This window comes from Phacochoerus africanus, chromosome 1, assembly GCF_016906955.1.
Source record: "Phacochoerus africanus isolate WHEZ1 chromosome 1, ROS_Pafr_v1, whole genome shotgun sequence".
Lineage (NCBI taxonomy): Eukaryota > Metazoa > Chordata > Mammalia > Artiodactyla > Suidae > Phacochoerus > Phacochoerus africanus.
Window position 1 is genome coordinate 221250733 of NC_062544.1, and position 26346 is coordinate 221277078.

Below are 26346 nucleotides of genomic sequence, written 5' to 3' on the forward strand. Positions count from 1 at the left end.
AAAGAAGCCCAGAGCATGGGCATATGCCATGGAGCATGTCTTTGGGGCATCTGGAAACAGACAGCATGGCAGGGCTGCTGAGCTCTCCAGCTCCATTAGCCATCTCTGGGTTGGGGGTACATACCCAGCCTTAGATAGTAGCCAAAGGCAAGGTTTGCTGGAGAAGAGACTTTGGCACAAGAGTGAGAAGGGATGCCTACAGAAGGATATGGCTGGGTCTCTGGAGTCAGGATTTGAGAGGCAGAGAGAACCCAGAGATAAGGAAACAATGGTTCTCTGGGCAGTGCCTCACTGGCCACCTCTTCATCGGGCGCCCCCAACTCCAGCTGCTCGGCAGTGCTACTGTTTCACCATATTCTCTCCCTCTCTCCTCCCAGCAACCTTTCTCTGTCTCCGGTGTTGACAATGGGCTTTGGAGAAAGGATATTGGAAGGAAGGATAGTGATTGAATTGGGACCTAGTAACCATATATTATAACAAAATTTGGACTGTAGGGCATCAAAGAAATTGAAGAAGTGTGTTACACCTGAGAAACACTAACCTCTGGGAATGGTGAAGTAGCACCCATAAGTAGAAGTTGATTAGGTCACAAAACCCGGGAAGAAGTGAAGAAGAGGAAATAAAACCCTGGCTAAAAACACCACGATGTTGCCCCTTAGTGACTGTACAAAGCCTATGACCTCATCGGCTGAAATGTATCATGCAACCCACGCTTCAGGGAGGAAGAGCTCACTGAGATCAAGCTCCCTTTTATTCAAATACAGAAACTGAGGTTCTGCGCGCTGGAGTGACTTGTCCAGGGTCACACATATTTGCTGTTTGAGAGTGTGTAGATGAGACTGAGGAGAGGAGTAACATATATGACCACCAAGAAAAACAACACCATTGTGTTCATGTTGATAAGAGACACCTTCAAAGTCAGCAGGAGGTGAGCAATGGGACCCGTGACAGGCAGTAAATCCATTTCTCCTCTTGCTGTCCTCTAACTTCCTAAGGTGTTATGGTCGCTTTCTAGTTGATCCTATTGGTTGGTTGGCTCCCACCTGAATCCATGGATAACTAGCTTGGTTCCTAGAGTGGCATTGAACCCAGAATTCTGGATGTCACTACTTTCTTCCACTAGCTGCCCACAGCCAGGATCCAAAGGGGTGAAGAGGAGAAATTGGACTTTGAGACTGGTGCCTCGGAGGAGATTAGCATTCTGGAAGTCAGTGCACTTTTTCTGTGGGGTAGGAGGTGCATCTCCTAGAGGAAAAAACAAGCAGACAAAAAAAAGAAATATCCAAAGTGAGGTCATCTGCTCTTTAAAGAAAGGTGTTCTTGAAAGGAAGAAAGAAAGGAACAAGGGCTTAAAGGCATTCATTATAAATCAGCTAGTGCAATAATCAGGCTCATTTATTAAAGGCATCACTTCTGTAACCAAAACCTGTGAATATTTTTCATGTCTAAAGATAAAATGCCAGAGAAGAATATGCATATTGGTCAACTAGAGAAGATTAAAGGCCATGGTGAAATGGATATTGTTATGGGTTAAGCTGAGTCCTCCCCACAAACTCATGTGTTGAAGTCCTAATCCCCGCTGCTGCTTCAGAATGTCACTGTTTTTTGGAGATAGGGTCCCTACAGAGGTAATTACATTAAATTGAAGCCATTAAGGTGAACCCTTATCCAATAGTACTGGTGTCTTTATAAGAAGAGGAAATTTGGTCACAGAGGAAAGATGAGGTGAAGACAAACATAGTAGACGAACATCCACAAGACAAAGAGAGAGGTTTAGAATGGATCCTTCCCTCACAGCCCTCAGAAGGAACAAACCTTATTGCCACCTTAAGCTCAGACTTCCAGCCTCCAGAACTGTGAGATGATAAACTTCCGTTGTTTAAGCCACCCAGTGTCTGGCACTTTGCTACAGCAGCACTAGCCCTAGCTAAATAATGCAGTTTCCTGAAAAGAACCCTGGGCTATGAAATGAGCAGTTGCCCTGGGCACTAGGCTCATTTTGGTCTGAAAACCCTATCCCAGAAGGTTTCAAACTCCCCACTCCAGGAGTTCCCCAGTGGCTTGGCCGGTTAAAGATCTAGCATTGTCACTGCTGTGGCACAGGTTTGATCCCTGACCTGGGAACTTCCACAAGCGCATCCAAAAACAAAAACAACTCCCCATTCCCATCATGTCTTGTTGTTTTGAGCAATACACAGCCTTCCAATGCCCAGCACATGGCTGCCCAGCCAGATAGTGGAGAAGACCCTTAATGGGCTATATGTACTCTGCAGAAGCTTCCAACAGATACCTTTAAATAGGATATTTTGTGGTCAAGTTCAGTCACCGAAGGGCCTTTTACAACACTGGACCGAAAAAAACAGCTTGAAACTCCTGCTTCCCATGGAGCTGAAAATCTGGCCTATCTTCAGTACCCAACAGCCCACCCTCATGTCTGTGATAAAGAGGTGGGGCATCTGATACCCAGCTCATCTTACAGAGAGAGACCCGAAGAAGCAGCAGGGCACAGGCTGAGCACTGCAGAGGGCCCCAGTTCTGGTGCAGTCAGAAGCTACCTTGCATTCCTGCCATGGGACAAAGCCATCTGCAGAATCAGAAGAGAGGTCCAGATTGCAGACTGATCTGTGCAGGCCTCTTTATTCAGGTCTATGGAATGGTTATCTGCTCTCAGAGGTAACTGGGGAACACATGTACAAAGAACACGTGGATCTGTGGTGCACTAGGTATGGTACTGTGAGCAGACTGTGGGAACCCCACCCTTAGAGAGTGCTGACAGTGGTTTCCTCACCTCTGCTCCTGAGGCCCAGACCTGGTCCCTAAGCCTCCTTGTGACTCCCTTCTGAGAAGCCAGGTCTTGGACACCACTACAATGAAGCCCGGTCAGACAGTGCAGCCCCCCCATTCTCCTTGGCCTGCAGCAACTTGAGCTCCTGTGGGACATGAGAGACCTCCTCATCTGTCTTCCCCAACCTTTGGCTTTTTGAAGAAAAGATGAAAAGACTACTTGAGCATGAGACTCGAACCCATACATGAATACATTTACTCTACTGGTCATGTAGGAAAACCTGCATCCATCAGACAGAGTATTAAGAGTCCTTTAAAATGAGCATAGTATGTCACAAAGCAAGGCCCAACGAACGTCACAGAATCAGTATATTCCAGACAATGTTATCTAAATAAAATGTGACAAAATCAATAACAAAATTAAAGATACATTTGGAGATTTTAAAATTCCATTTTGAGTGATGAATGAGTTAAAGAATAATCACAATGGAGACTAGAGAATATTAAAAACAAAATGACAGTAAAACCAATACAATATCAAAACTTGAATAAAGTAGCTTAAACTGCACTAGGCTGGTATTTATAACCTTAAAAGCAAATGTTTGGGGTAAAAGGGGGAAAATATAGATTAGGTAATCTTGTAACTCAGAAAATTGAAAAAAAAATACAGCAACTGCAAATAAAATGTTGAGAAAGAAACATAAGGGAAGTAGCTGAAATTAAAGAAAACAATGAATATGAACGGCATCATTAACAACTCAGTCAGTGCAATTGCTCAGGCTGGAGAGAATTTTTGACACTTGACTTTCTTCCACATCCCCATACAAATGGTGAGTAAATCCTCAGAACGAAATATTCAGAATTAAACCATTCTGACTACCTATGGTGTTATCACCTTGGTCTTAGCCACCATCATCTCTCAAAATGATTGCATAGCCTACAATGCTTTTCCTGCCCTTATTCTTGGCTTCCTTCAGTCTATTTGCAACACAGTAGCTAGAAAAGTAAATCAAATCATGTCAACCTCTGTGCAAAAGGCTCCAAGGCATTTCACTCAAAACAAAATCCAGAATGCTAACAGTAAAAGAAAGCTCTAATATCCTAGACCATCCCCTCTGGGAGCCCTTTGACTAACTATGGCTTCCTCCATTCCAGCCACTGTTCTCCTAGCTCTTCCTCACTCTAGACAGGCTCCCGTCTGAGGGTCTGCACACTGGCCACTCCTTCTGCCTGGAGTGTCTTTCGCTAGACATCCACGTGGCTAATTCTCTCACCTCTTTCAAGTCTTTGCTTGCCAAACCTCTAAGCCCTTGTTTAAATTGCAACCTACCTATGCTCCTCACCTCTGTTCTTTCAATCTTCCTTATCATGATCTATTTATTTTATAGAAATTATCATCTAATAAATTCTTTTTTTAACCAGTTTATTATTAAACATATCGTTGTTTTTATTTTTGTTTGCTTTTTAGGGCTGCACCTGAGGCATATGGAGATTCCTAGACTAGGGGTCAAATCGGAGCTATAACTGCCAGCCTACACCACAGCCACAGCAACGCCAGATCCGAGCCACATCTGCAACCTATGCCACAGCTCACAGCAAAACTGGATCCTTAACCCACTAGCGAGGCCAGGGATCGAACCTTCAACCTCACGGTTCCTAGTGGGATTTGTTTCTGCTGTGCTATGAGGGGAACTCCACTAAACATATTGTTTATTGATTTCCCCACATTAGAAGATACTTCAAAGAAAAAAGGGATTTTTATCCATGTTGTTCAGAGTACTGCCTAGAATAGTACTTACTATGCACAATAAAAACCAAAAGGTAGTTCTTTGAAAAAAATAATGAACAAGATGTACTTTAAAAAACAAACAAACAAACAAACAGGAGTTCCCGTCGTGGCTCAGTGGTTAACGAATCTGACTAGGAACCATGAGGTCACGGATTCGATCCCTGGCCTTCCTCAGTGGGTTAAGGATTTGGCGTTGCTGTGAGCTGTGGTGTAGATTGCAGACATGGCTTGGATCCCATGTTGCTGTGGCTCTGGCGTAGGTCAGATGGCTATAGCTCCCATTCGACCCCGAGCCTGGGAACCTCCATATGCCATGGGAGTGACCCAAGAAATGGCAAAAAAGACCAAAAAACCCAAAAAGACAACAGATGTATTTTTTTTTGGCTGTACTCATGGCATGTAGAAGTTCCCCGGCCAGGGATTGAACCCGAGCTGCAGCTGCAACCAGCACCACACCTTTGGCAATGCCAGAACTCACTGCACCACATGGGAACTTCCAAATCAGATGTACTTTTGATAATACAGATTAAAGAAAAAAAAGAGGGAAGTCACAAATAAACTATATAGTAAATTAAAAGGGGATGTAAACACAGCATTTTTTAATTAAAAAAATTTTATTATAGCTGATTTACAATGTTGTCAATTTCTGCCATACAGCAAAGTGACCCAGTCATACATTTATATATTCTTTTTTTCCCCACATTATCCTCCATCATGTTCCATACACAACAGATTTTTTTTAAAACCACAAAAGGCCTTGTTTATACCCACTCAACAGTTAAAAATACAGATAATTTCCTAGAAAATGCTTAATTTCCTAGAAATATACAGCTTACTGAAACTTAGTCAAGAAAGAAAAACAAAATCAAGTGTAAAACTGTATCATAAAGGAATTGATACAATAGTTTTAAATCTGTTCATCAAAAAACTTTACCAGACCAATTCTACAGAGAGGCTCTAATGACCCTTCTATTCTCTTACACACACTCTTCCAGAAAATAGAAAGGGGGAGAAAGACTCAAACTCATTCTTTGAAAATTACCAAAATGTCAAAACTGGAGAAAGAAAGAAGGAGAAAGGAAAATTAATGGCCACTATTGTACAGAGATAAAAATCAAATCCTTCAAGGATAACAAGAACCAAAAATACATCATGGCCAAGAATCATGGGTTTAATCCAAGAAATGACAAGATGGTTTAACATTAGAAAATATATCAATGTAATTCACATAAGAACAGATTAAAGAAAAAAGTCAAATGCTCATCTCGATAGATGTAGGAAAAAAACACGATAAAATTCAACACCCGACATAAGAAAGGAAAGGAATCTACCAAAAGCCTATAGCAATGATTATACTTGGTGAAACATCTGAAGCATTTCATTCAGAACTGGGAACAAACCAGAATGTCTGTTATCAGTGCTTCTATTAAATATTGCTCTAGAAGTTCTAGTCTGAAATAGTAAAATAAGACAATAAAATAGGATAAAAGTTAGAATGTTTGAAGAGGGGGAAAGGAATTGCCAGTATTTGTGGATGATAGAATAAAACTGTCCAAGGGAGTTCCCAATGTGGTACAGCCGAAACAAATCCAACTAGGAACCATGAGGTTGCGGGTTTGATCCCTGGCCTCTCTCAGTAGGTTAAAGATATGGCATTGCTGTGAGCTGTGGTGTAGGTCACAGACGTGGCTCGACTCGGATCCCGAGTTGCTGTGGCTGTGGTATAGGCCAGCAGCTACAGCTCCGATTCCACCCCTAGCCTGGGAACCTCCACGTGCCTCAGGTGTGGCCCTAAAGAGACAAAAGACAAAAAAATAAATTATTTAAATAAATTAAAATTGTGACTTTAAAAAAAAAAGAATAAAACTGTCCATCAATCAAGACTATGGAACCTGGCACAGTGAATCATGCTCAGATACCCCTTCCCCTAAAACCACTTCAACCAAAGAGTAATGACAGATGAATATCCAAAAGAGAGAGAGAGAAAAATATAGACAATCACAAATACAAAAGTAACATCTCCATGAAAAAGAATAAGAAGTGAACTGCAAAATGGTGTTGGGTTCCAAGTCTAGGAGAAGGCAGTGGTTGTAACACTTCACAGCTTTGGGAAGTAAGTGGGGCCCCAAAGTGGTCAATGTCAGGTGTGGAAGACCCACCTGTGTAGCCAGTATTGTGGAGAGGGGCTCCCCAACTCAGGAAAGTAAGATACAAATGAAAAAAATACAAACAAAAATAGCTACTGACTTTTAACTGTGGCTATAACTCTATTCAGAGAGACAGGACGGAAAGCAAGGCCTCATTCACAGGAACTAAGACAATGCACCACTCGGGAGGGGAGAGAGCAAAGATGAGGGCTCAAGTGGGGAGACAGACAGGAGAGAGACCAAAACCAAAAACAGACTTTTCATTGAAAATTAAAATGGAACTAGTCTACCGTTAGAAGTCAAGATAATGGTTATCTTTGGGGAGGTAGTGATTAAGATGGGATATAGGGAATGGGTTTCAAACATCTAGTAACATTTTATATCTTGAGTTGGATGATGGTTACACAGGGAACTCATTCTGGAAAGTCATTAATCTGCGTATTAATAACCTGTGTACTTTTTGGAAAATATGCTGTACTTCAATAAGAAGTTTACTTTTTTAAAAGCATGCAAGCAAAATGTTTAAATATATAAAAGAAATAAGAAGTGTACAAAGATAGTCAATAAAGCTAATAAGTGGATCATGAATTCATTCCAGGTGAAACAGAGTTTCAAAAATCTTTGGGAGTTCCCGTTGTGGCTCAAGTGGTTAACGAACCCGACTAGGATCATGAGGACTCAGGTTTGATCCCTGGCCTCTCTCAGTGGGTTAAGAATCCGGCATTGTGGTGAGTTGTGGTGTAGGTTGCAGACTTGGCTTGGTTCTGACGTTGCTGTGGCTGTGGTATAGGCCAGTGGCTACAGCTCTGATTCAACCCCTAGCCTGGGAACTGCCACAAGCCTCGGGTGCGGCCCTAAAAATACGGGAAAAAAAAAAAAAAAGAAGCTTTTTAATATGAGAGTGCAGTTAAAGAGTACAGACAATAGACAGAGAGGCTCCAACATTTATCTAGTAATTGTTCTCTAAAGGAGAATGGGAGAAGCAGCAATATTTTGAAAAGGTAATTGTTAAGAAGTTTCCATAACTAAAAAAGATATGAGTTCTCCAATGAAAAGTTATACTCAGTGTAATGAGCAAGATAAAAAATAAATTAATCTACACTGGCAGATGATCATATAACTGCAGAACATTAGGTATAAAAGATATTCTTTTTTTGTTGTTGTTGGTATTTTTGTCTTTTTAAGGCTGCACCCGCAGCATATGGAGGTTCCCAGGCTAGGGGTCTAATTGGAGCTACAGCTGCTGGCCTATACCACAGCTCACAGCAACGCTGGATCCTTAACCCACTGAGCTAGGCCAGGGAACGAGCCTGCAACCTCATGGTTCCTAGTTGGATTCATTTCTGCTGCGCCACAACAGGAACTCCTGTAAAAGATATTCTTAAAAATTCCTAGACCAATGCATTGAAAAACTTAAAAGCAATGAATAATTTTCTAGAAAAATATAATTTCCTGAAACTGACTCAAGAAGAAATAATACTCCAAATAAACCTAGGGGCATCAAAAAAAAAAAATTGAATTGGTAATCTTCTCTAGCCCTAAAGTACACTAGATGGTTTTGTTTGAGAATGCCACCAAACCTCTGAATTGTAGATAACCTTTATGTTATCTAAAACTGTTCCGCAGAACAGAAACATATTTTATGAGGTTATGATAATCTTTTTTAAATTTATTGTTTATTTACTTATTTATTTTTTGTCTTTTTGCCATTTCTTGGGCCGCACCCATAGCATATGGAGGTTCCCAGGCTAGGGGTCAAATCGGAGCGGTAGCCACTGGCCTATGCCACAGCCACAGCAACTCGAGGATCCGAGCCACGTCTGCAACCTACACCACAGCTCATGGCAATGCCAAATCCTTAACCCACTGAGCAAGGCCAGGGATCGAACCCGCAACCTCACGGTTCCTAGTCAGATTCGTTAACTACTGAGCCACAATGGGACCTCCATTATAGTCTTAATATCAACAGTGGACAAGGGTGATACAAGAAAAGAAAATGATAGATAAATTTCCTTTATGAACAAACAGGGAAAACAATAAATATAAAAATACATATAAAAACAAATACTGGCAAATAAAATTCACTTTTTTTCTTTTCTTTCTTTTTTTTTTTTTTTACTTTTTAGGACTACACCCAAGGCATATGGAGTTTCCCAGGCTAGGGGTTGAATCAGGAGCTACAGCTGCTGTCCTATACCACAGCCACAACAACTTGGGATCTGAACTACGTCTGCGACCTACACCACAGCTCACACAATGCCAGATCCCTGATCCACTGAGCGAGGCCAGGGATCGAACCCGAATCCTCATGGATACTGGCTGGATTCACTGCACTGCAACAGGAAGTCCAACATCATATTTGTTAAAATACCCCATGACCGAAAGATTTGGCCCTGGTGATATTCATCTAAACCCATGGAATTTACAGGAAAATATAAAAGATTATCTTCATAGGAAGACTGTTTAAACAAGACACCAAAAGCACAAATTGTAATAAGAAATAAGAATTAAGACAAAATGTACTGCCACTTTTCCTATAAGATTGATAACATGAAAAGATTTGATAATACAAAGTTTTGGTGGAGAGAAAGGCAAACTTCTTTACAGGGCAATTTTTCTCACATCTATCAAAAATGTGTAAGAAATAAATCCTTTTAGATCCAGTATATAGTGTACAAACAGCCATCACATAAAACAAGATATAGGGTCATTTTACACACACATGCAAATACACAAGCTAGGAGAAAGCACACATGAAGCTAAGGAGCACCTTTCAACGCCACCTGTTGATGCAGGTGAATACACTTATGAAAGCTGAACTTTGGAACAGAGGCCTGTAGTTTTGCAAGGGAGGCATGAATCATAAGATGTCTAGGAAGATGTGAAGAGCAGAAACGAACAAAAAGGTAGTGTGAGCAACTCTGCGCAGAAGGAATGACACATTCTAAAGCTGGTGATTGAGAACTGAGTCTTGTGGAGGTAACAGAAAAGCAGTCTGCTGTTGGGGGGGAGATGGAAGGGAGTTTTCCAAGGGTGATGCCATTGCTGGGTGGAGGAGATCTTTACTCCTCTGACATTCTCTAGCCACAAGGAGGGTGTAGATTTGCTATACGCAAATGGCATGTGAGGGAAATTGTGCTAAAGGTCATTGCTTATCTGTGGTTAACAAGACTAGTTATCATAGTCCTGCCAGGTGGGAGACACACCTGAACTCGAGTTGGGTTGGCAAGATTAGAAAGGACCTCTGATAATCTCAATGACAAAACTGGAAATTTCTAATTTTGAAATTAACTCTATTTTTAGAACAGTGGATATTTATAGGGAGGAAATGAATTACATTTTGGAATTAATAAAATGTTATTTTCTTCTCCTCTTCCTGGCTTGTACAAGGTGAAAAGGAGTAATTCAGATTTTAGAAAAATGAGTAAAACTACTAGAGGAAGTTCATTTTCTTTGTGACTTGAGAAACTGCCATCATTCCTGTTATGATTGTAGGTTTTTTCTCCGTCTTTTAAATTCATCTCAGGAGAGGGCTTTTAGGGGACGTTCCAAAGGTTAGTGCTGCATAAATAGATAGTTTAAAAAATAGAATTATTAAAGAAGTTTTACCCGAGGTTCCAACCCCCAGCTTACCTGTAGTTCCAACACTGAACCACAGAAGGAGTCCCCATGACCAGAAGCATCTTTCACAGAGGCCTGAGGGCATTGCTGAGCTGGAAGACTCAGAGCTGGGGTGAAGCCGACCACTAATGCCAAAGAGATCCCATAACCCAGCCTCTCACAGTTTCGAATACCAAACATCCACTTGGGTCTCACTAATCATTAACTGGCCTCATGACCTGTAAAAGAAAAGTAAACTCTGCCTACCAGTTTAACTTCCACAATTTTTGTTTCTTTTTCTTAATGAAAATAAACATACTTTTTTTTCTCTCTTTTTTTTTTTTAAAGTAGGGGACATTGAAACACATTGTCCTTCCTCTCTGAGCCAAACACTATCAGGAAACTACTTCCTGCACCTCTCCTACTTCCCATTATAAAATGTTAGTAAAAACCAAGGCAGAAGTCTTTCATCTCTAGGGGATCACAAAACCCTTGTTGTACAGGAATCATCTGTGGAATGTTTGCCTCTGTAGGAGTGGCTGAGGGCAGAGACTTTCTGTTTTCATTTTTGAATTCCCAGAGCCCAGCACAGAGCTGAGCCAACAACACGTTTCATGTACACTCGGGGAAAGAATGGAAGATCAGTCAGCTTCTGAGAGTATTATCTTCTCACAGAATCTTGGGGCTATAAGTACAGTCCAACCTCTAAGGAGATGTTTAACTTCTTGAGTTCACAGATGAAGAAACCAAGAAATAAAGAACGAACATGACCTATGGAGAAGTGGCAGGGCTGGCCTAGAACCAGGGTGTTTCCCATGTACCTCATGGTCTGTTCATCCAAAATGATGGCAGAAGCCACAGAACACTAGTTCTAGGCAGGTCAGGGGGAAGGGGGGCACTGTACTTGCCCAGCACTCTTTAAATTTTAGCACATTACTGTGAGGCAGAGACCCTACCAGCAGGGCAGTATGGAACTTTTGGGTCAATAGCTCGTGAGAGGAGTACTATAGACATACAGCTTCAGGGCATAGAGGGGTTAAGTACCTTGCGAAGATTCATGCAGAATTGGGATTCGAAGCATGACAAGCTCTGAACCACTGTACCAGGCTGTGCCAGGCCTGTCCAAGATGGGGATAAAATGATTTTGGAGGGGCCAGCCCTTGCCTCCCTTATGCACATGATCCCACTGCTCAGGCACTGCTGCCACCAGGAAGGAGAGTGGCAACACACAGGGCACTATTGGAGGCTGTTCTGCTGTCACACACCAAGTCAGGTACAGAGTTCCAGGTCCTGAGAGAAAAGATGTCAGGAAGGGACTAGACATGCAAAAGATTTATTAGGGATAATACCTGTGAAGAATAAAAGGGGGAGCAGAAGATGGCAGAGAGAGACTTTAGACCCTGAAAAGCATGGGAGAAGGAAAGAAGATTGCACAGGAAGTGTCAGAATTCCTCAGCCAGGGCACTGGGGAAGCCTCAAGCTGAAATTTCCCCTTAAAGCAGCTAGGTCCCATGCAAATGAGCTGCATTAGCACCCCCACTCTGCTCAGTCATTAGCTGAGGGCAGCCTCAGCACAAAGACAAGAGTAGATCCAGAGGGCAGCAACTGGGACTATCAATTAGGTTTCCAACAGGAGGTGACCAATGACTGCATCCTCCTGGTCATCCCACCCTGCCAGAGCTGGCTCACCAGGCCAGTCATTCCAGTTATACTCACGCAGAGCTCCCCGTGCAGCATCAACACACTTGACATTTAGAGCATGCCCTCCTTGTCATATTCATCATCTGGTACAGTGCTCTCCATGTGGGGTTGGAGTGGTTCTAGGCAGGCCCACCTGCCTCAGAATCATCCAGGGGCTTGGGGCAGACTGCTGGGCCCAACCCAGACATACCTAATGAGAACCTTTGCAGCTGGCCTCAGGACTATGCAGTTCCAGCAGGCTCCACAAATGACTAGACACTGCCAGAGCCACCAGTTTTCTGTTCACTCTTACCATAGCCATCTCCGTTTCACCAGTGAGGAAACCAAAGCTCACAGAGGCCAGCAGCCTGGGGAGCACTGCTTCAGGGGAACAAGAAAGTGGGGTGACATGTTTTAGAAGGTGAGGATAGAGACCTTTCTATCAGAAGACACTGAAGGAACACCAGCTTATAATCAGTGTATATGGTCCATCTCCTCCAGGGAGAATGTCAGCCTTAAGAAGGCAAAATCCTGGTTTCTTTTGTGCAGTGAGGTGTCCCCAGCACCCAACACAGTGCTTGCCACACAGCCAGTGCACCATATTTGCTAAGAGAAGGTACAGTGCATCTGGTATGGTGGGCATATTTAGTGAGGATACTGGGGTGGGGCCTGAGCCCAAGATGGTGTTTAAGCCCCCATTGTAAAGTGGAGTCAGAGGAGGGCTTTAGTTTTCTAGGATCCAAGAACACAAGGAGGTAGCAAGAAACCAAGGATGTTGGGTTCAAAATCCAGTGCTTATTGCTCAAGGGTCCCTGCTGTGTGCTTGCTGCCTAGAATAGGGCCTGGTGTATAACAGGTGCTCATTAAACACCTGTTTTGAATGAAGAGAGGAGAGAAAAAGAAGGGAGAGAGGGGAAGAGCGGGGAGAGGAGGCAGTAGGCCACAATCCCTGGAATCCACAGAATCCCTTTCAGCCTTCCCTGCCTGCCTGTTCCCAGCTCAGATAACCAGCCCCCTCCCTTTCCTTCAGGATCCCTAGCTGACAGTTCCATAAATGAATAAGCCTGTGTGGGGTTGGAAGGATATAAACTAACACACTAATAAAACAAATTTTAGGATATTATAATTCTGGACCGCACCAGTTTATAACTACAAAATGAGATCACATTAATTTTTGTTGTTGTTGTTGTTGTGCCCCTGCCATGTGGAAGTTTCTGGGCCAGGGATCAAACCCATACCAGGGCAGCGACCTGAGCTGCTACAGTGACAATACTGGATCCTTAACCCACTGAGCTACAAGGGAGTCCAAAGTCACATTAATTTTTAAAGTGTGGTTTTTAATATGTATATTGTTTTTAAAATCAAGAGGTACAAAAGCATGTGGTGAAAGATAAAACTCTACTCCCCCCTCCCAATGCCCCAGATCCCACAGAAGGCAGTCATTGCTAACATTTCCTTGCATGTCCTTCTAGAGGTATTCTATCCTATCCATTCCAAACTTTTCACACACTTGCTGATCCACTACACAAACCCTTTGTACCTTGCTTTTCACAGTAAACAAAATACTCTGCACCTGGCTCGTTCATTTTTTAAGGCTGCATAGAAGCCCATTAGAATGTCTCATCAAATTTTCATGCACAGCCCAAAATGGCTCAAGTCCCTATCCAACTCAATTTTCAGGAAGTCTGATATTTAGCTAGTTTCTTTTCCAACTTGAGGTGAAGACCCCAATTTTGGAGCCTCCACTCCTGATGTTCTGCATGTGCTGCATGTGTGTACATGCAGCACATATACATACCTTCTCAGAACAAACCATAACATGTGAGCATAAGACCATCTAAATTCTTATAGAGTACTTCATGCACTTTGTGCCCCAGGTCACATAATCTTTTATTTTAAAGCCATCTATATTCTGTCTCCATTTCCCCAGGAAGAGAAGTTAATGCCTTATTTGTCAGGACAAATGTACCGTAGGTGCCTCTAAGCCTCCAAATGTTGAGAGAAACTAAAAATTGCAGCTTTAAAATGAAAGTTTGATACTAAATTCTATGGTTTAGTTTTTGTTCCCTGAGATCTGATAACTTCAGAGTAAAAAGAGTTGTGAACCTTGAGAGCTTGTTGCTGGGTATGGAGTACTGCAGGGCAGTTCCACAAAGTTGAAGGGAGAGGAAACCTTGGGGTCGCTGTGGGTTGTGTCTTTCGAGTGATGGAAGAAACTGGCTGCAGGTGACTTGTCTGCCCATTTCACAGTTTCAGCTGGGCTTGGCTCTGCCCACTCCCACTTTGCCCTGACAACTAACTTTCCTCTCGATGTCACTTCAGTTGTGGGAAGGTGAAGAGAGGGCACAGGCTGCTACCAGCACCATCTCACTCCTGAGTTTCATTTTGGCTTTGTCTAAAGAAACACTTGCTAATTACAGCTAACAATTAGAGTGTGGTAGGACTGAGGACAAGCAGACCTGGGTTTAAACCCCAGCTCCATCTCATCCCAGCCGTATGACTTTAGACAGATGGCAGCGTCTCAGAGACCAATTTCTTCACCTGTTAACAGGTACTGGTGAACTGCCTAATGCACAGCAAGTCCTTCTTCCTCCTCTTCTCTCTCCTTCCCCAAAGGAAAGAGTTTCACTGACTCCCTAGGTGTTACTTTTTACAAACCCTAAACCCGGGAATGAGAAAGTGATGGCAAGGCTGATCCCTCTGCCCTGTCTGGGTCCTTAATCTGATCTCATTCCTCGAGGAGCTGATCCACGGGGATGGTAGATTGTGAAATCATCAGTCTCCATGCCTTTCCCCACACCTCCAGTGGCTCTGGATATTTAAAAAAGTTGTGAACCTTGCCCTGGGGAGATGAAGATAGCAAGAGGAAATGGAGAATGCAGTGGCTGCAGAAGCTTGGAGAAGGATGGAGGAGGCCAGTGCTAATTTTGCACATCTTAAAAACATATATATTGCTAAGACTTCCAGATAACATCTAGCAATCTTAGGTAACATAGAAAGCAAATGAAGTACCATCCTTTAGCATGTCAAAAAAAATTATCACTAATCCCTGTAATGTTACTCACAACCTATTCTGTTTTTCTGTACACATATATTAACTTGGTTAGCATAAGTTCATACTGTCCTTCAGGTTACTTTTAAATTTACTCTAACATTATGCATAAAATTAAGTTTGTTATTTTTTCCCTCTGTTCATCCTCATCCTCCCTCCTGTCTCTCTTAAACACACACACAAACACACACACACACACCCCTGCCCTCAGAGTGAGAAGGCAGAGCCCAGGAGCACAGGTGTGGGTGGGTAGGCAAGAGGCGGGGATGGGTGTGGGAGTTGTTCTCTTGCGATTGCTTCTATTTTCTCAGAGAAATAGGAAGCAAAATTGCCAACTGAGAGTAAAATTTGGAAAGAAGGTTTGAGGTTTGAGAAAAAGAGTCTGACAGTCTGATCTCCTTCTGAGTGTGACTGCGATGAAGAGTGAGAATTTGCAAAGCAAATGGAACAGGATTTCTAAAGAGAGATGTTCTGTTTCCAACTCCAGTTGAAGTTCTACACTGAAAACAACAAATACTAAGTCCCCAGCCTCCCACCCTGCCATGATCCCCTCCCCTCACACACACGCCTCCACCACCATGTTCTAAAGAGGCTGGAAGGAACTCGAAAGACAGACTCCAGTAGGACTTATTAGAAGGTAGCAGAACTGCTCTAGGATTCTGCCCTTCCCCACCTCCCCCTGCTGAAAATCAGCAGTTTGAAGAAAAAAAATCACAAGAATCATGGTTTTGTGGGGGGTTTTCCTTCCCTTCCTGAAAGGGGAGAAAAGGCAGTGCTCACCTCACCCTCACAACAAGCTGGATGAGTGGGGACTACCAGCTGAGACTAAGGGTGACCACATGAAGGTGCCAGTGGCATCTGCTTCTGAGTTGGCTGTGTCCCGGGCAGCCTGTGTCCTATTTGAGAGGGATGGTGGAAATGCAAAAACAGCAGCAGGTGGGGAAGCCTGCACTCCTACTTTTGAATGTGACCAGGAAAGATAAGTTTCCCTTGGGATGAGTGGAGCCCTCAGAAGACAACTGGCTTAAGCCTTTCCCAAGAGGGCTCCATTGATGAAGGTGGTCTCAGGGTGACACTAGAGAGGGACAGGGAACCCCCAAAGAGGGAAGTGAGGAATGAAAAAGGTGTCCAGTATGTCCTTGAGCCCAGGACTGACTGTGGTGGGGAGGAGAGCATGAAAAGTTTTAGAACTGATCAACTAGACTGAGATTGCCATCTCTGGGTGTATATCAAAAGAAATAAAAACAGGGTATCAAGGAGTTACCTATGCCCCCACATTCACTGTACCACTATTCACAATAGCCAAGATACGGAAACAACCTAAATGTCTGTCAACAGATGAATGGATAAAGTAGATGTAGTACATACATACAAAGGAATATTATTCAGCCATGAAAAAGAAGAAATCCTGCCACACAAAGCAACATTGATGGACCTTAGGGCATTGTGCTAAGCAAAATAAGACAGACAGAGAGAGCTATTACATGCTATCACTTGTATGTGTATTTTTTAAAAAATGTCAAATTCGGAGTTCCCGTCGTGGTGCAGTGGTTAACGAATCCGACTAGGAACCATGAGGTTGCACGTTCGATCCCTGGCCTTACTCAGTGGGTTAAGGATCTGGCGTTGCCATGAGCTGTGGTGTAGGTTGCAGACGCGGCTCAGATCCTGAGTTGCTGTGGCTCTGGCATAGGCCAGTGGCTACAGCTCCGATTAGACCCTTAGCCCTGGAACCTCCATATGCCGTGGGAGCGGCTCTAGAAAAAGCAAAAAGACAAAAAAGAAAAAAAGAAAAATGTCAAATTCACAGAAACAAGAGAGTAGAAAAGTAGAAGCTGGGAGAAATAGGGAGGTGTTGGTAAAAGGGTACAAACTTTTGGCTGTAAGATGAATAAAGTCTGAGCATTTGATGTAAAACATGGTGACTATAGCTGATAACACTATACAGCATAGCTGAAATTTGCTAAAAGAGTAGAACTTGAATATTCTTCCCCAAAAAAGAAAAAGCATGTGAGATGATGGATATGCTAACTAGATGAAGAGAAACCTTTCACATTGTATATGAATGTTAAATCACCACAACGTACACTTTAAATCACTTGCAATTTTGTATATCATTTATACCTCAACAGAGCTGAAACTTTGAAAATTGGACTGGGATGGACTGGATGGGGTTTTTAATACCCACCCTCTCCAAAGACCAAAAATTATATGATCTGCCCAAGAGGATGCTAAGGGGCAGGAAAAGCAGTTTCAACAGAGTACGTATGAAGGCAGTAGCTAGAGAAAAAGAAAGTCATTAAGTGTTTATTTTTCACTAAATTGAGACTGTTTACCAAACAAGTTTCAAAGATAAAACAAGTTGTGCTTCACATCCCACTTGTTAAAATACTCTTCTTCCCTTTTCTATACTGTAAGGTTTAAGCATCTCAGTTCTGCTGTTTGGCCAGTGCTAACAGAATTCTAATGCTCCACCTTAAAACTGCAAACTCTCCTAACTACTGGTAAAAGAAACCCCAGAAAGACAAGGAGAATATGTTTCCTCTTCTACAGCTGCAGGAAAGCATACACTTTTTTTTTTTGGCTGTGCCTGCTGCATGTGGAAGTTCTGGGCTCAGGGATCAAACCCACACCCAACTGCACCACAGCAGCGGCAATGCTGAATTCTTAACCCACCGTGCTACACTGGAACTGCACACTATTCTGCATTATTTTATCATTTTTTATTAAGTGAGAAATTGAAAAGTCACAAGTCTCCATCTTAAACTTTTCAAGAAGCTTATGTAAAATGTACATACTGTTTACTATTATTCTAAAACTGTCCTCAAAATGTATCTACAGAAGAGTTTTCCTGTACACCTAAGTTCAAAGCATCTAAATTTAAGAGGTTATCACTATGCTGTGAATTGTAAACCCCTATCCCAAAAGTCTGCAATTCTGATTGTCCTGCTGAAGAATCTGTTGTCTTAGCTGTAATATTTAAAATATGTTTGTTTTCTCAACTATACAAATACATGAGAGTTTTCTGGGGCCAGAAAAAGAGCTTTGGAATTTTCTTCTCCCTTTATGTATAAAAGAATGATAAATCCCATGCCTTTGCTAGAGTCTTGCTTCAAATACAGAGAGCTTTGTCTCATTCTTATGTGTAAAAGAATGATAAATCCCATGCCTTTGCTAGTCTTGCTTCAAATACAGAGTTGAGAGTTTTGTCTCCTTTTAGTCAGCAAAGACCTTATTAAAGTATCAAACCCTCCATCTCTCACAGCCTGGCAGAGGTCCTTCCTAGAGGGTGTCTGAAACAGATGTGGCACTGCATGATGAAAGCATTCACATCAACACAACTTGATAAACTTCCAAAGTAAATACTGAATGTCTCTAATAGGCTAGACAGGGATGCTAAAGAGATAAGACACAACCCCTCACAAGTAGCCGGAGATTGTTGCAGAAGGCACAACAGGATCAGTGTGGTGACAGGACTAAGACAGAAGGCTGTGGATAAAGTGAGGAGAAAGGGCCACGTGCATGAACAGTCAGAGTAGGTTTCACCTAGGAGGTGCTCCCTGAGTTGGAACTTGAAGGATGAGTAAGAATTTACCAGATGTAAAAAGAGAGGGAAGAGCACTAAGAAATAAAGGGGATGAGTATGCACTGGAACGTAATGAGAAGTGTAGCATGCTCAATTGTTATTTGTAAAGAGTACTCAGGAAGGTGATGAGGAAGGCAAGACTGGAATTAGAGGCACCAGATAGGAGGCTAATAAATAAACAACATGCTTTTATGTAGGTTCTGTTTAGAGGGGAGTAAAGACAAACAAATAGGTAACAAGAAAACTGACACCATGTCAAGTGCCATGCCCAGGAAACTACAGTGTGCAGCTAGGAACAACAGCTCCCCAGACTTGAGAGCAACTTGGATTGTAGAAATCCAGCTGAAAGATACTTACTGCAATGAAGCAAAAGAGGCAGTAGATTTGAAGGATATTTAAGAGATAGAACCATCTAGCAGATGCTGTTGGGACCTCATATATACCCTTCACTGTTCCCATGCACCACACAGCTTGGCACTGCAAGCACCTTTGCATCTTTTTTTTTTTTTTTTTTTGCCATGCCGGCAGGTGGAAATTCCTGGGCCAGGGATCAAACCCTTGCCACAGCAGCAGCCCAAGCTGCTGCAGCAACAAGGCTGGATGCTTCACTCACTGAGCCAAAAGGAATTCCCTCTGCATATTTACCTGAAGACACCCAAATGTGGTGCACAACAGGCAGGCCAGGAAGCACCAAGGAGTTAGCATCCCAGGAGTGGTCCTCCATCAACATCAGATGGCAGCTGGTGGATAAACATCCCAGGTTTGCTTGCCGCTCAGGGGGGACAACTCTGAGTGCCTCATGCAGAGAACCCAGAAGGACTGAGTCCCAACTGCCCACAGTGGTAACCCGCTCATTAATGCACCTTGTCCTGACTCCACTCCCTTCCCTGACTCAATTCCCCATTCTCCTAATAGCGGTTCTTGGAATCACCTCCCAAATAAACTACTTGCACTCAAATCCTTGTCTCAGAGTCCACTTTTGGAAATCCAACATGAAACAAAAAGAAAAAACCTAGGGAAAGATTAGATGGTGAAAATGAAGCCTCAAATATGAGGCTACGAGAGTTCTAATTTGGGATACACTGACCCCATCAACTGAAATAAAGACTCTTCAGGATAGTAAGAGGGAAAGATTCCGGACAATGGGGAAGGACAGGATAAGTTTGGAAAGACTGAGCTTCAGGTACCCAAGGGACTGTTATCTCAAAATTCCCTGAGTACAAGGTTAACACTCTTGACTTCTTTGAAAAAAGTGAAACTGAGCATAAAAGGGACTACACAAGAGTAGAAACCACCAGAAACACTTCTCCCTAAAGGTTAATTACAGTTCTTCCTTTGATCTAAGAGAAAACAAAGCCCTAGCTGTCTCTTCCAGCCGATTTCTGTATTCTAGCTTCTCATAGTTGGCAGGACTCACTCCTTTAAAACCGTACATCACTCCCCACCAGCAGCCGGCAATGGCAGCTGTTGAATCACTGTCTCCACCGTGAAAAAAGGCTCGGTGGGCAAGCTCCTTCCAGGAGTCTCCTGCAGCCAGGATGGCATCATAGGCAATCATGGGGGCATCATGTCCACTACTGCCACCCCAGCCAGAGTAGCTCACAGAGGTGTAGAACTGATCCCTCTCCTTGACATCAAAGGGCTTCGGGAAGGTAGGGGCTGATTTGCCATCCCAAATCCCTCTGAGTTTTAGGTACTTTTCCCATTGGTCTTGGAAGTAAGACCTGTAGAAAGAAAAGAAACCTTCAGTCAATTGAAAAAATAAAGTCAAAAGCCATAAATAGGTGAATGGGGAAAATCCCAAGATGATGTCAACTTTATTTGTTTAATCTGTCATTATATATTTTATTTTACTATTTATTTTGTATTATTTTCTTAACAGAAATTGTACATATTTAAGGTGTACAACATGATGACTTGATGTACATGGTAAAATAATCACTACTATCAACCTAATTAACACATCATCTCCTTATATAGTTACCTTTTTTTTTTTTTTAAGAGGAACATCATAACCGTGTGTGATTTCAGCAGAAAGTCTCTGGACCTTTTTATTCTAAGAAAGGCAACGTGAAGTGAGCTCATAAAAAGGGGAAGATGTGGCCTTACCACTTATTAATTAGCTGGTGGAAAAACCTATCTTGCAGGCATTTTAACCTTCAATACTATTTGTTTGTCAAGACAACACTGGAAAAACATGTTCTAGGAAATAAGCAAGAAAGTTCATCTCAGCAATGAACAGCCACAAAAACCATAAAGAGTTGGAATACAGAACAGGATCCCTATACATGAGGGAAGCAGTGAAGCTGCCCTGCTGAGGTCTTCACTTGGCTACTTGGTGGCCACCTCTGCTGGGACTGTACTTGAAATCCCTAGCAGGCGGGTGGGGAGGGGGCAGGGTGCAGTGGATGGTGAGAGCAACCACGATGCTTACTATGTTCTATGCGTTTCAGGAAACACGTGCATGTCTGTATGCACACAGATTCAGCCTTTTCCAGCAGGCATCTACCAACTTACCAGTGTTGAAGATTCTGCTCCACAAAGTAGCCTGATTGGACAATGTACTTTTTAGCTTCTGGCAGCACCTCCATCAGTCCTTTTCCCCACTGCCGGGGTGGCTTGCCATTCACAGCATAGGCTGTAAAAAGAGCAGACACAAGGGCTCCCAGGTAGCCTGTGGGGTGGTGGTGGGTCATCCGGCCGCTCTCTATGCTCACCTGGATCAGGGTGTCCAGCTGGCTGTGGTGAGGGAACCGGAGGCCGATGCACATAGCCCGCATGGCAGCCCCACAGCCGCCCTCATGGCTGTTAAAGGGAATCCTCCAGCCATTGGGTTTGTCTGGCTCCAGCAGCATGGCGTTCTGCACGGATGCACCCCCTGGGGAGAGGCAGATCTGATCTGAGGTCAATGTAACCAAAGCAAAGGCCCCACAGCAGGAGGAGAAAACCAAGTCAGCTCCAACTTTCCTTGATGGAAAGGGAAAACCAAAAAGTATGATAATGAATATCCCCAAACTCGAAACCCCAGGCCAACGCTATGCCTGACTTACAGCAGAGTACTTATACTAGAGACCCTGGGGGTGTGGTGGGGAGCTTTTCATCAGGAGGTGTTATGAGCTGAACTGTGTTTCCCAAAATCCGTATGTTGAAGCCCTAACCTCCAGTACTTCAGAATGCAACTGTGTGTGGAGACAAGGCTTTCATAAAGGGGATGAAGTTAAAAAGGATAATGTTAGGGTGGGCCCTAATTCAGTCTGATCAGTGTCCTAATAAAAGGAGGAAATTTGGACACACAAAGAGACACCAGGAATGCGTGCTGTGAGTGGACACAGTTTGCAAGCCAAAGAGAAAGGCCTCCTTCAGAAGAAATCAAACTGACACCTTGATCTCAGACTTCTAGCTTCCAAAACAGTGAGAAAAAAAAAAATGTTGTTTAAGCCACCCAGTCTGTGGTATTTTTATGGCAGTTCAAGCTAACTGACAGGAGGAGCTAGAGAAAAGGTGATTCACACCAGCTGGTGGCCCCAGTGGCTGTAACAAGTTCCCAAAGTGAACAGGAACCACTTGTGAGCAGAATTTGAACCAGAAAAGGAGTCTCTTTTCTATTCTTCTTTAAAAAGAATTTTTTTTTTCTTTATACTTGTTTACTACAGAAAACTTGGAAAACTACAAATAAGTAAAAGGAAAATAAACTATAAAAACTCCCATTACCCAGATACTTACTAACATCTTTGTGTATGACCTTCCAGACCTCGCCCAACAGAGATATACATCTATACTTTTAATATAGGTTCACAAGATACATTGTGACCTACTTTTTTTTTAATTTGTATCTTTCCATATCAGTAAATATTTATCTGCATAATTTTAAATGGCTGCAGATGTGTCATCATAAATAAATAAATTACAGAAAATTAGGTTGTTTTTGTTTTTACTACAATGATAAAAACTAATGTCTCCTTGATTTTTAAATCTCAATCAACATTTTTAATGACTTCCTTGGGCCTGTTTTATTCTCCACTTGCCCAGGGCCTCTACTGGCTGCTCTCACCTGGTGCCCGGCCGTCCATGTCTCCCATGCAATCTTGGTAGTGCCTAGCAAGGAGGGAATACAGGCGAGCCCAGTCCAAGCCTGGGCCAGCTTCCAGGAGGGCTTCTGCCGTGGCCAGGTGCATCACCGTGTCATCACTGACTCTCCACCTCTCCACGTCTATGGCATCCAAGCCGCCAAGCTGGGCCAGCTGCTTGTGAATCTTTTCCCCATCCCGAAGGAACTCCCACTTCCCGTTGAAGTACCCCAAGGCATCTCCAGCTGCACTCAGCACCATGGCAGCCACATACCTCTCAATCAGTCTGCCACACATGGTGAGGCTATCTCTGGGGGAAAATTAAGACACACAGAATGAGGAGGAAAAAAAAAAATCACAGCCCTATCTGCATTTTATTATGCACTCACTCTTTGTAGGCACAGTACCGAGGTCATCTCATTCAACCCTCACAAATCCTCTATGAGGCCCATTTTACAGAGGAGTAAACTGAGGTAACCCAGTATCAGAAATCTTAAATCATAGAGCCAATGAGTGGCAGGGCTGGGATTTCAGCTTAGGTCCGTTTGACTCCACAGTCCACAGTTTTGGGAGTTCCTATTGTGGCTCAGTGGTTAATGAATCCAACTAGGAACCATGAGGTTGTGGGTTCGATCCCTGGCTTTGCTTAGTGGGTTAAGGATTTGGCATTGCCATGAGCAGTGGTGTAGGTTGCAAATGAGGTTTGGATCTCCATGTTGCTGTGGCTCTGGTGTAGGCCGGTGGCTACAGCTCCAATTAGACCCCTAGCCTGGGAACCTCCATATGCCGTGGGAGCGGCCCTAGAAATGGCAAAAGACAAAAAAAAAAAAAAAAAGTCCACAGTTTTAACCATGACTCCATCTTTGCCTCTCCATGAGTGGCAAGCGCATTAAATTCTGCAGGTCAAACCAAACTTGCCATTTTCTCTTTTGCTTTGAATTTGGTCTTGGAAGTGCATTCCTCCTTTACTTATATGATAACACTTTCCATTGGTGTCACGATGCACTGTTGGAAAAGCACCTGCATGTTCTCTGTCTTATCAGTAAGGCCAGAATTACGGTATGGGTTTCACAGATAAGAATTGAAGCTCAGAAAGGGTAAATCCACACAAGCAGGGCATGGAGGCACTGGGACCCAAGTCTTCTGATTCTGGGCCACTCCACCTCAGCACAGACCTACTTATCTTTAGCAAACTCTCTGTGCCTCACCCTCCACATCTTTAAAGTGATGGCAAAAATAGTGACAACCTTGTGGGTTTGTTGTGAAGAGAAAATGAATTGATTTTTATAAAGCACTTAGAACAGTGCTTAGTACATGGAATGCAGTAATTTTATTTTTCATACACAACCAGAGGAAATGATTTTTATTTTCAAAATATTTTGTCTATGCCCATTGCATGTGGAAATTTTGGGGCCAGGGACTGAACCCTCGCCACAGCAGTGACCCAAGCCACGGCAGTGAACATGCTGGTTCCTTAACCCACTGAGCCACAGAGAACTCCTAGAGGAAATTATTTTTCTGCTACTCGAACTAGAATATTTTCTCCCAACAATCTTCCTTTGAACGACAATATTTGAATTTTGTTTTCCTTCTAAATGATTGACTTCTAGAGTCTTGGGTCTCAGCTAACACTCCCTCCATGAATCTAAGTCCCGATAAAGTGCCATTTTCCATGCATTTCCAGTTCCTCATTGTGCTCTATTTCCTGTAGCACCCAGTCTCGAAGCCCTTCACCATCTGCCCCCACTCTACCATCCACACCATTTGCACAGGCCAAGCAAACACTTTTTTAAAGACTGGTGGACTAGTTCATCCTCCCCTCAGCTCAAGCTCTTTTCCCCTCCTCTTACCTAAAGCCTATTTACTCAGGGTTAAGTTCAAGTTTAGGCTTCCAGGAGTCCTTTTCCAGGTGCACTGCCGTGGGCCAGGGCATGAAGGCTGGCAAGCAACTGAGAAGAGTGAAAGATGAAGACGGACTGAGCAGACCATTACCGAGTTACTGATCATGCTTAACTTCTTGGCTCACAGAAGTTATTTGTAAAACATTACATATTTTATTGTTTATAAATGATGGCTAGAATCTGGAGTTCTGGGCTAACAGTCTCGGCTCTGCCCAGAATCAGGTGTGTGATTGTATAGCAGCCACCCATCCTGGATTAGATTTTCTCACCGGTAAACTGGATTGTGGGGGAGGAGGGGCGCTATAGATGCAGCCTGGGCTCCTGTCCAGAGTTGCGAGCTTCAGAGACTAAGCTTAGCTGGTTTAGGAAGACCATCTTTTAACCCCCTGTACCATCTCTACCAAAGCCCTCAACTTCCTTTTCGTGAGTTGCCAGCAGGGCTGGGGACGATGACCACGTATTTCTTTCTGAAGGAAATTTTCCTCTAGCTTTTACGTACTGCTCTGGCCTCCCGCTCTCAGGATGCTGTTATTCTTTAAACTCCTCTAACTTTTAATTTACAGTCTCATCCCCGAACTACAAGTTCAAAACTGCGGTCTGGGCAGCAGCTTTCTGACAGTCCGCAGCTTTTTTGAGGGGTGGGGTGCAGGCGAGTGGGAGACACGCCCGGCCCCTGAAGGAGGTGGAGGTGGCTCCCCGGCTACCGCGGGGGACAAGCGCGCACGAGGGAGGCGGACGGGTGTAACGGGTCGCCGGGGGCGCGGGGACCTGGCGAGAAGGGTGGGGAGCGGGGAGGACCGGGTCGCAGCGAGAAGAGCGCGCAGGCGCTGGGGCTGCCGGCGGGGCGGGGTACCTGGCGGCCTTGGTAAGAGCAGGGAGCTCGGGCCCGGGCGCCCGGAGGTCACGGCGCGGGGAGGGCCCCGCCCCGAGCCGAGCCGAGCCGAGCCGAGCGTGGGGAATCCGCGTGGAGCGCGCCGCCGAGTTCGGGGGCCGCGCTCGGGTTCGGCTGACCTGGGCCAGTTTCCGGCGCTTGCAGTAGCGCCGGGCTCGGCTTGAGCGAGTCGCGGGGGCCCCTAGCGCCGGGTCAGGGCGGCGAGACCTGCGCCTCCCACCCCCTTCGGCTTCCGAGGCACCGCGAAATGGCGGGGCTCCGGCCCCCGCTCTCGTGAGACTGTCGGGCACTCTCGTGTGACCTCGGGTGGAGGCCTCAGCCTCTGCTGGCATCGCGCCCCTGGGAAGACGTTACCGCGCGGCGCCTTTGTCACGCTTCTGGGTCTCGCACCCTTAAATTGGGACAATAATAGTACCAGTCTCTTGGGGTGGTGGTTAGGGTTGAATTAAGTAATTTTAACTCTGTCGTTTATTTGGTAGCAGAATAGGACTTTTTCATTCTGATAGTAAATAAAAGCAAAGAAAAAAGTATTTTGTCTAAATAAATTAATGTCACCTTAAAAGAATCACCATATGTAGAAATTCTATGGCCTTCCCCATAATTTTAGTTTGCTATGCTGTATCTTTTTCGCTGCAGACATTAAATACCTGCTGTGTACCAGATGGATGCTAGGCCCTGACAGAACCCTGCCTTCATGGAGTAGACCCAGCCAAAAGATCTCATTTTAGGCTGTTGACTTACGGTTTTTGTTCTTAAATAAAAAATTTTTTATGATAAAAATAATGCACACTTCCAGCAGAAAAGCTGTGAAAACTTATAAGAATATCTCATAAAAAATACCCTCATGG

At 43.8% G+C, this 26346-nt stretch overlaps 2 protein-coding genes across 7 annotated transcripts in view; both read right to left on the bottom strand.

Moving 5' to 3' along the window:
• PLA1A (phospholipase A1 member A) overlaps window positions 1-19342 on the bottom strand; it is a 36180-nt gene extending 16838 nt beyond the window's left edge. The window contains exons 1-3 of one of the 4 annotated variants that reach the window (XM_047791471.1): window positions 19284-19342; window positions 10354-10559; window positions 1044-1245 (exon numbers count right to left, since the gene is read on the bottom strand). In XM_047791471.1, coding sequence (XP_047647427.1) covers window positions 1044-1245; window positions 10354-10426 — 275 coding nt within the window. In that variant the 5' untranslated portion in view covers window positions 10427-10559; window positions 19284-19342. Of the gene's footprint in view, window positions 1-1043; window positions 1246-10353; window positions 13220-19283 lie in introns of those variants that run through there. The other 3 variants (XM_047791476.1, XM_047791487.1, XM_047791498.1) reach the window with 3 other exon arrangements.
• Window positions 19315-25821, bottom strand: ADPRH (ADP-ribosylarginine hydrolase). 3 transcript variants are annotated; one of them, XM_047791506.1, is made up of 6 exons: window positions 25460-25758; window positions 24556-24654; window positions 22690-23015; window positions 21156-21516; window positions 20056-20362; window positions 19315-19378 (listed from the first exon to the last, which is right to left on the bottom strand). In XM_047791506.1, the coding sequence occupies exons 3-6, from the start codon at window positions 23000-23002 to the stop codon at window positions 19337-19339; spliced, it is 1023 nt and encodes a 340-aa protein (XP_047647462.1). In that variant the 5' UTR covers window positions 23003-23015; window positions 24556-24654; window positions 25460-25758; the 3' UTR covers window positions 19315-19336. The 3 variants fall into 3 exon arrangements, with proteins under 3 accessions (XP_047647462.1, XP_047647459.1, XP_047647455.1); XM_047791503.1 differs by lacking the exon at window positions 19315-19378 and having other exon boundaries at window positions 19941-20362; window positions 25460-25821; XM_047791499.1 differs by lacking the exon at window positions 19315-19378 and having other exon boundaries at window positions 19941-20362; window positions 25618-25756.
• Window positions 25822-26346: the final 525 nt, after the last annotated feature.

What these genes read in the sequence shown, in the direction of transcription:
- ADPRH (XM_047791503.1), bottom strand. Translation starts at nt 23,002, where the DNA reads ATGTGTGGCAGACTGATTGAGAGGTATGTGGCTGCCATGGTGCTGAGT. An exon ending in CATGGACGGCCGGGCACCAG is followed by an intron (nt 21,517 to 22,689) that starts GTGAGAGCAGCC and finishes GCCTCTCCCCAG; the next exon opens with GGGGTGCATCCGTGCAGAAC. An exon ending in GAGCAGAATCTTCAACACTG is followed by an intron (nt 20,363 to 21,155) that starts GTAAGTTGGTAG and finishes TTCTTTCTACAG; the next exon opens with GTCTTACTTCCAAGACCAAT.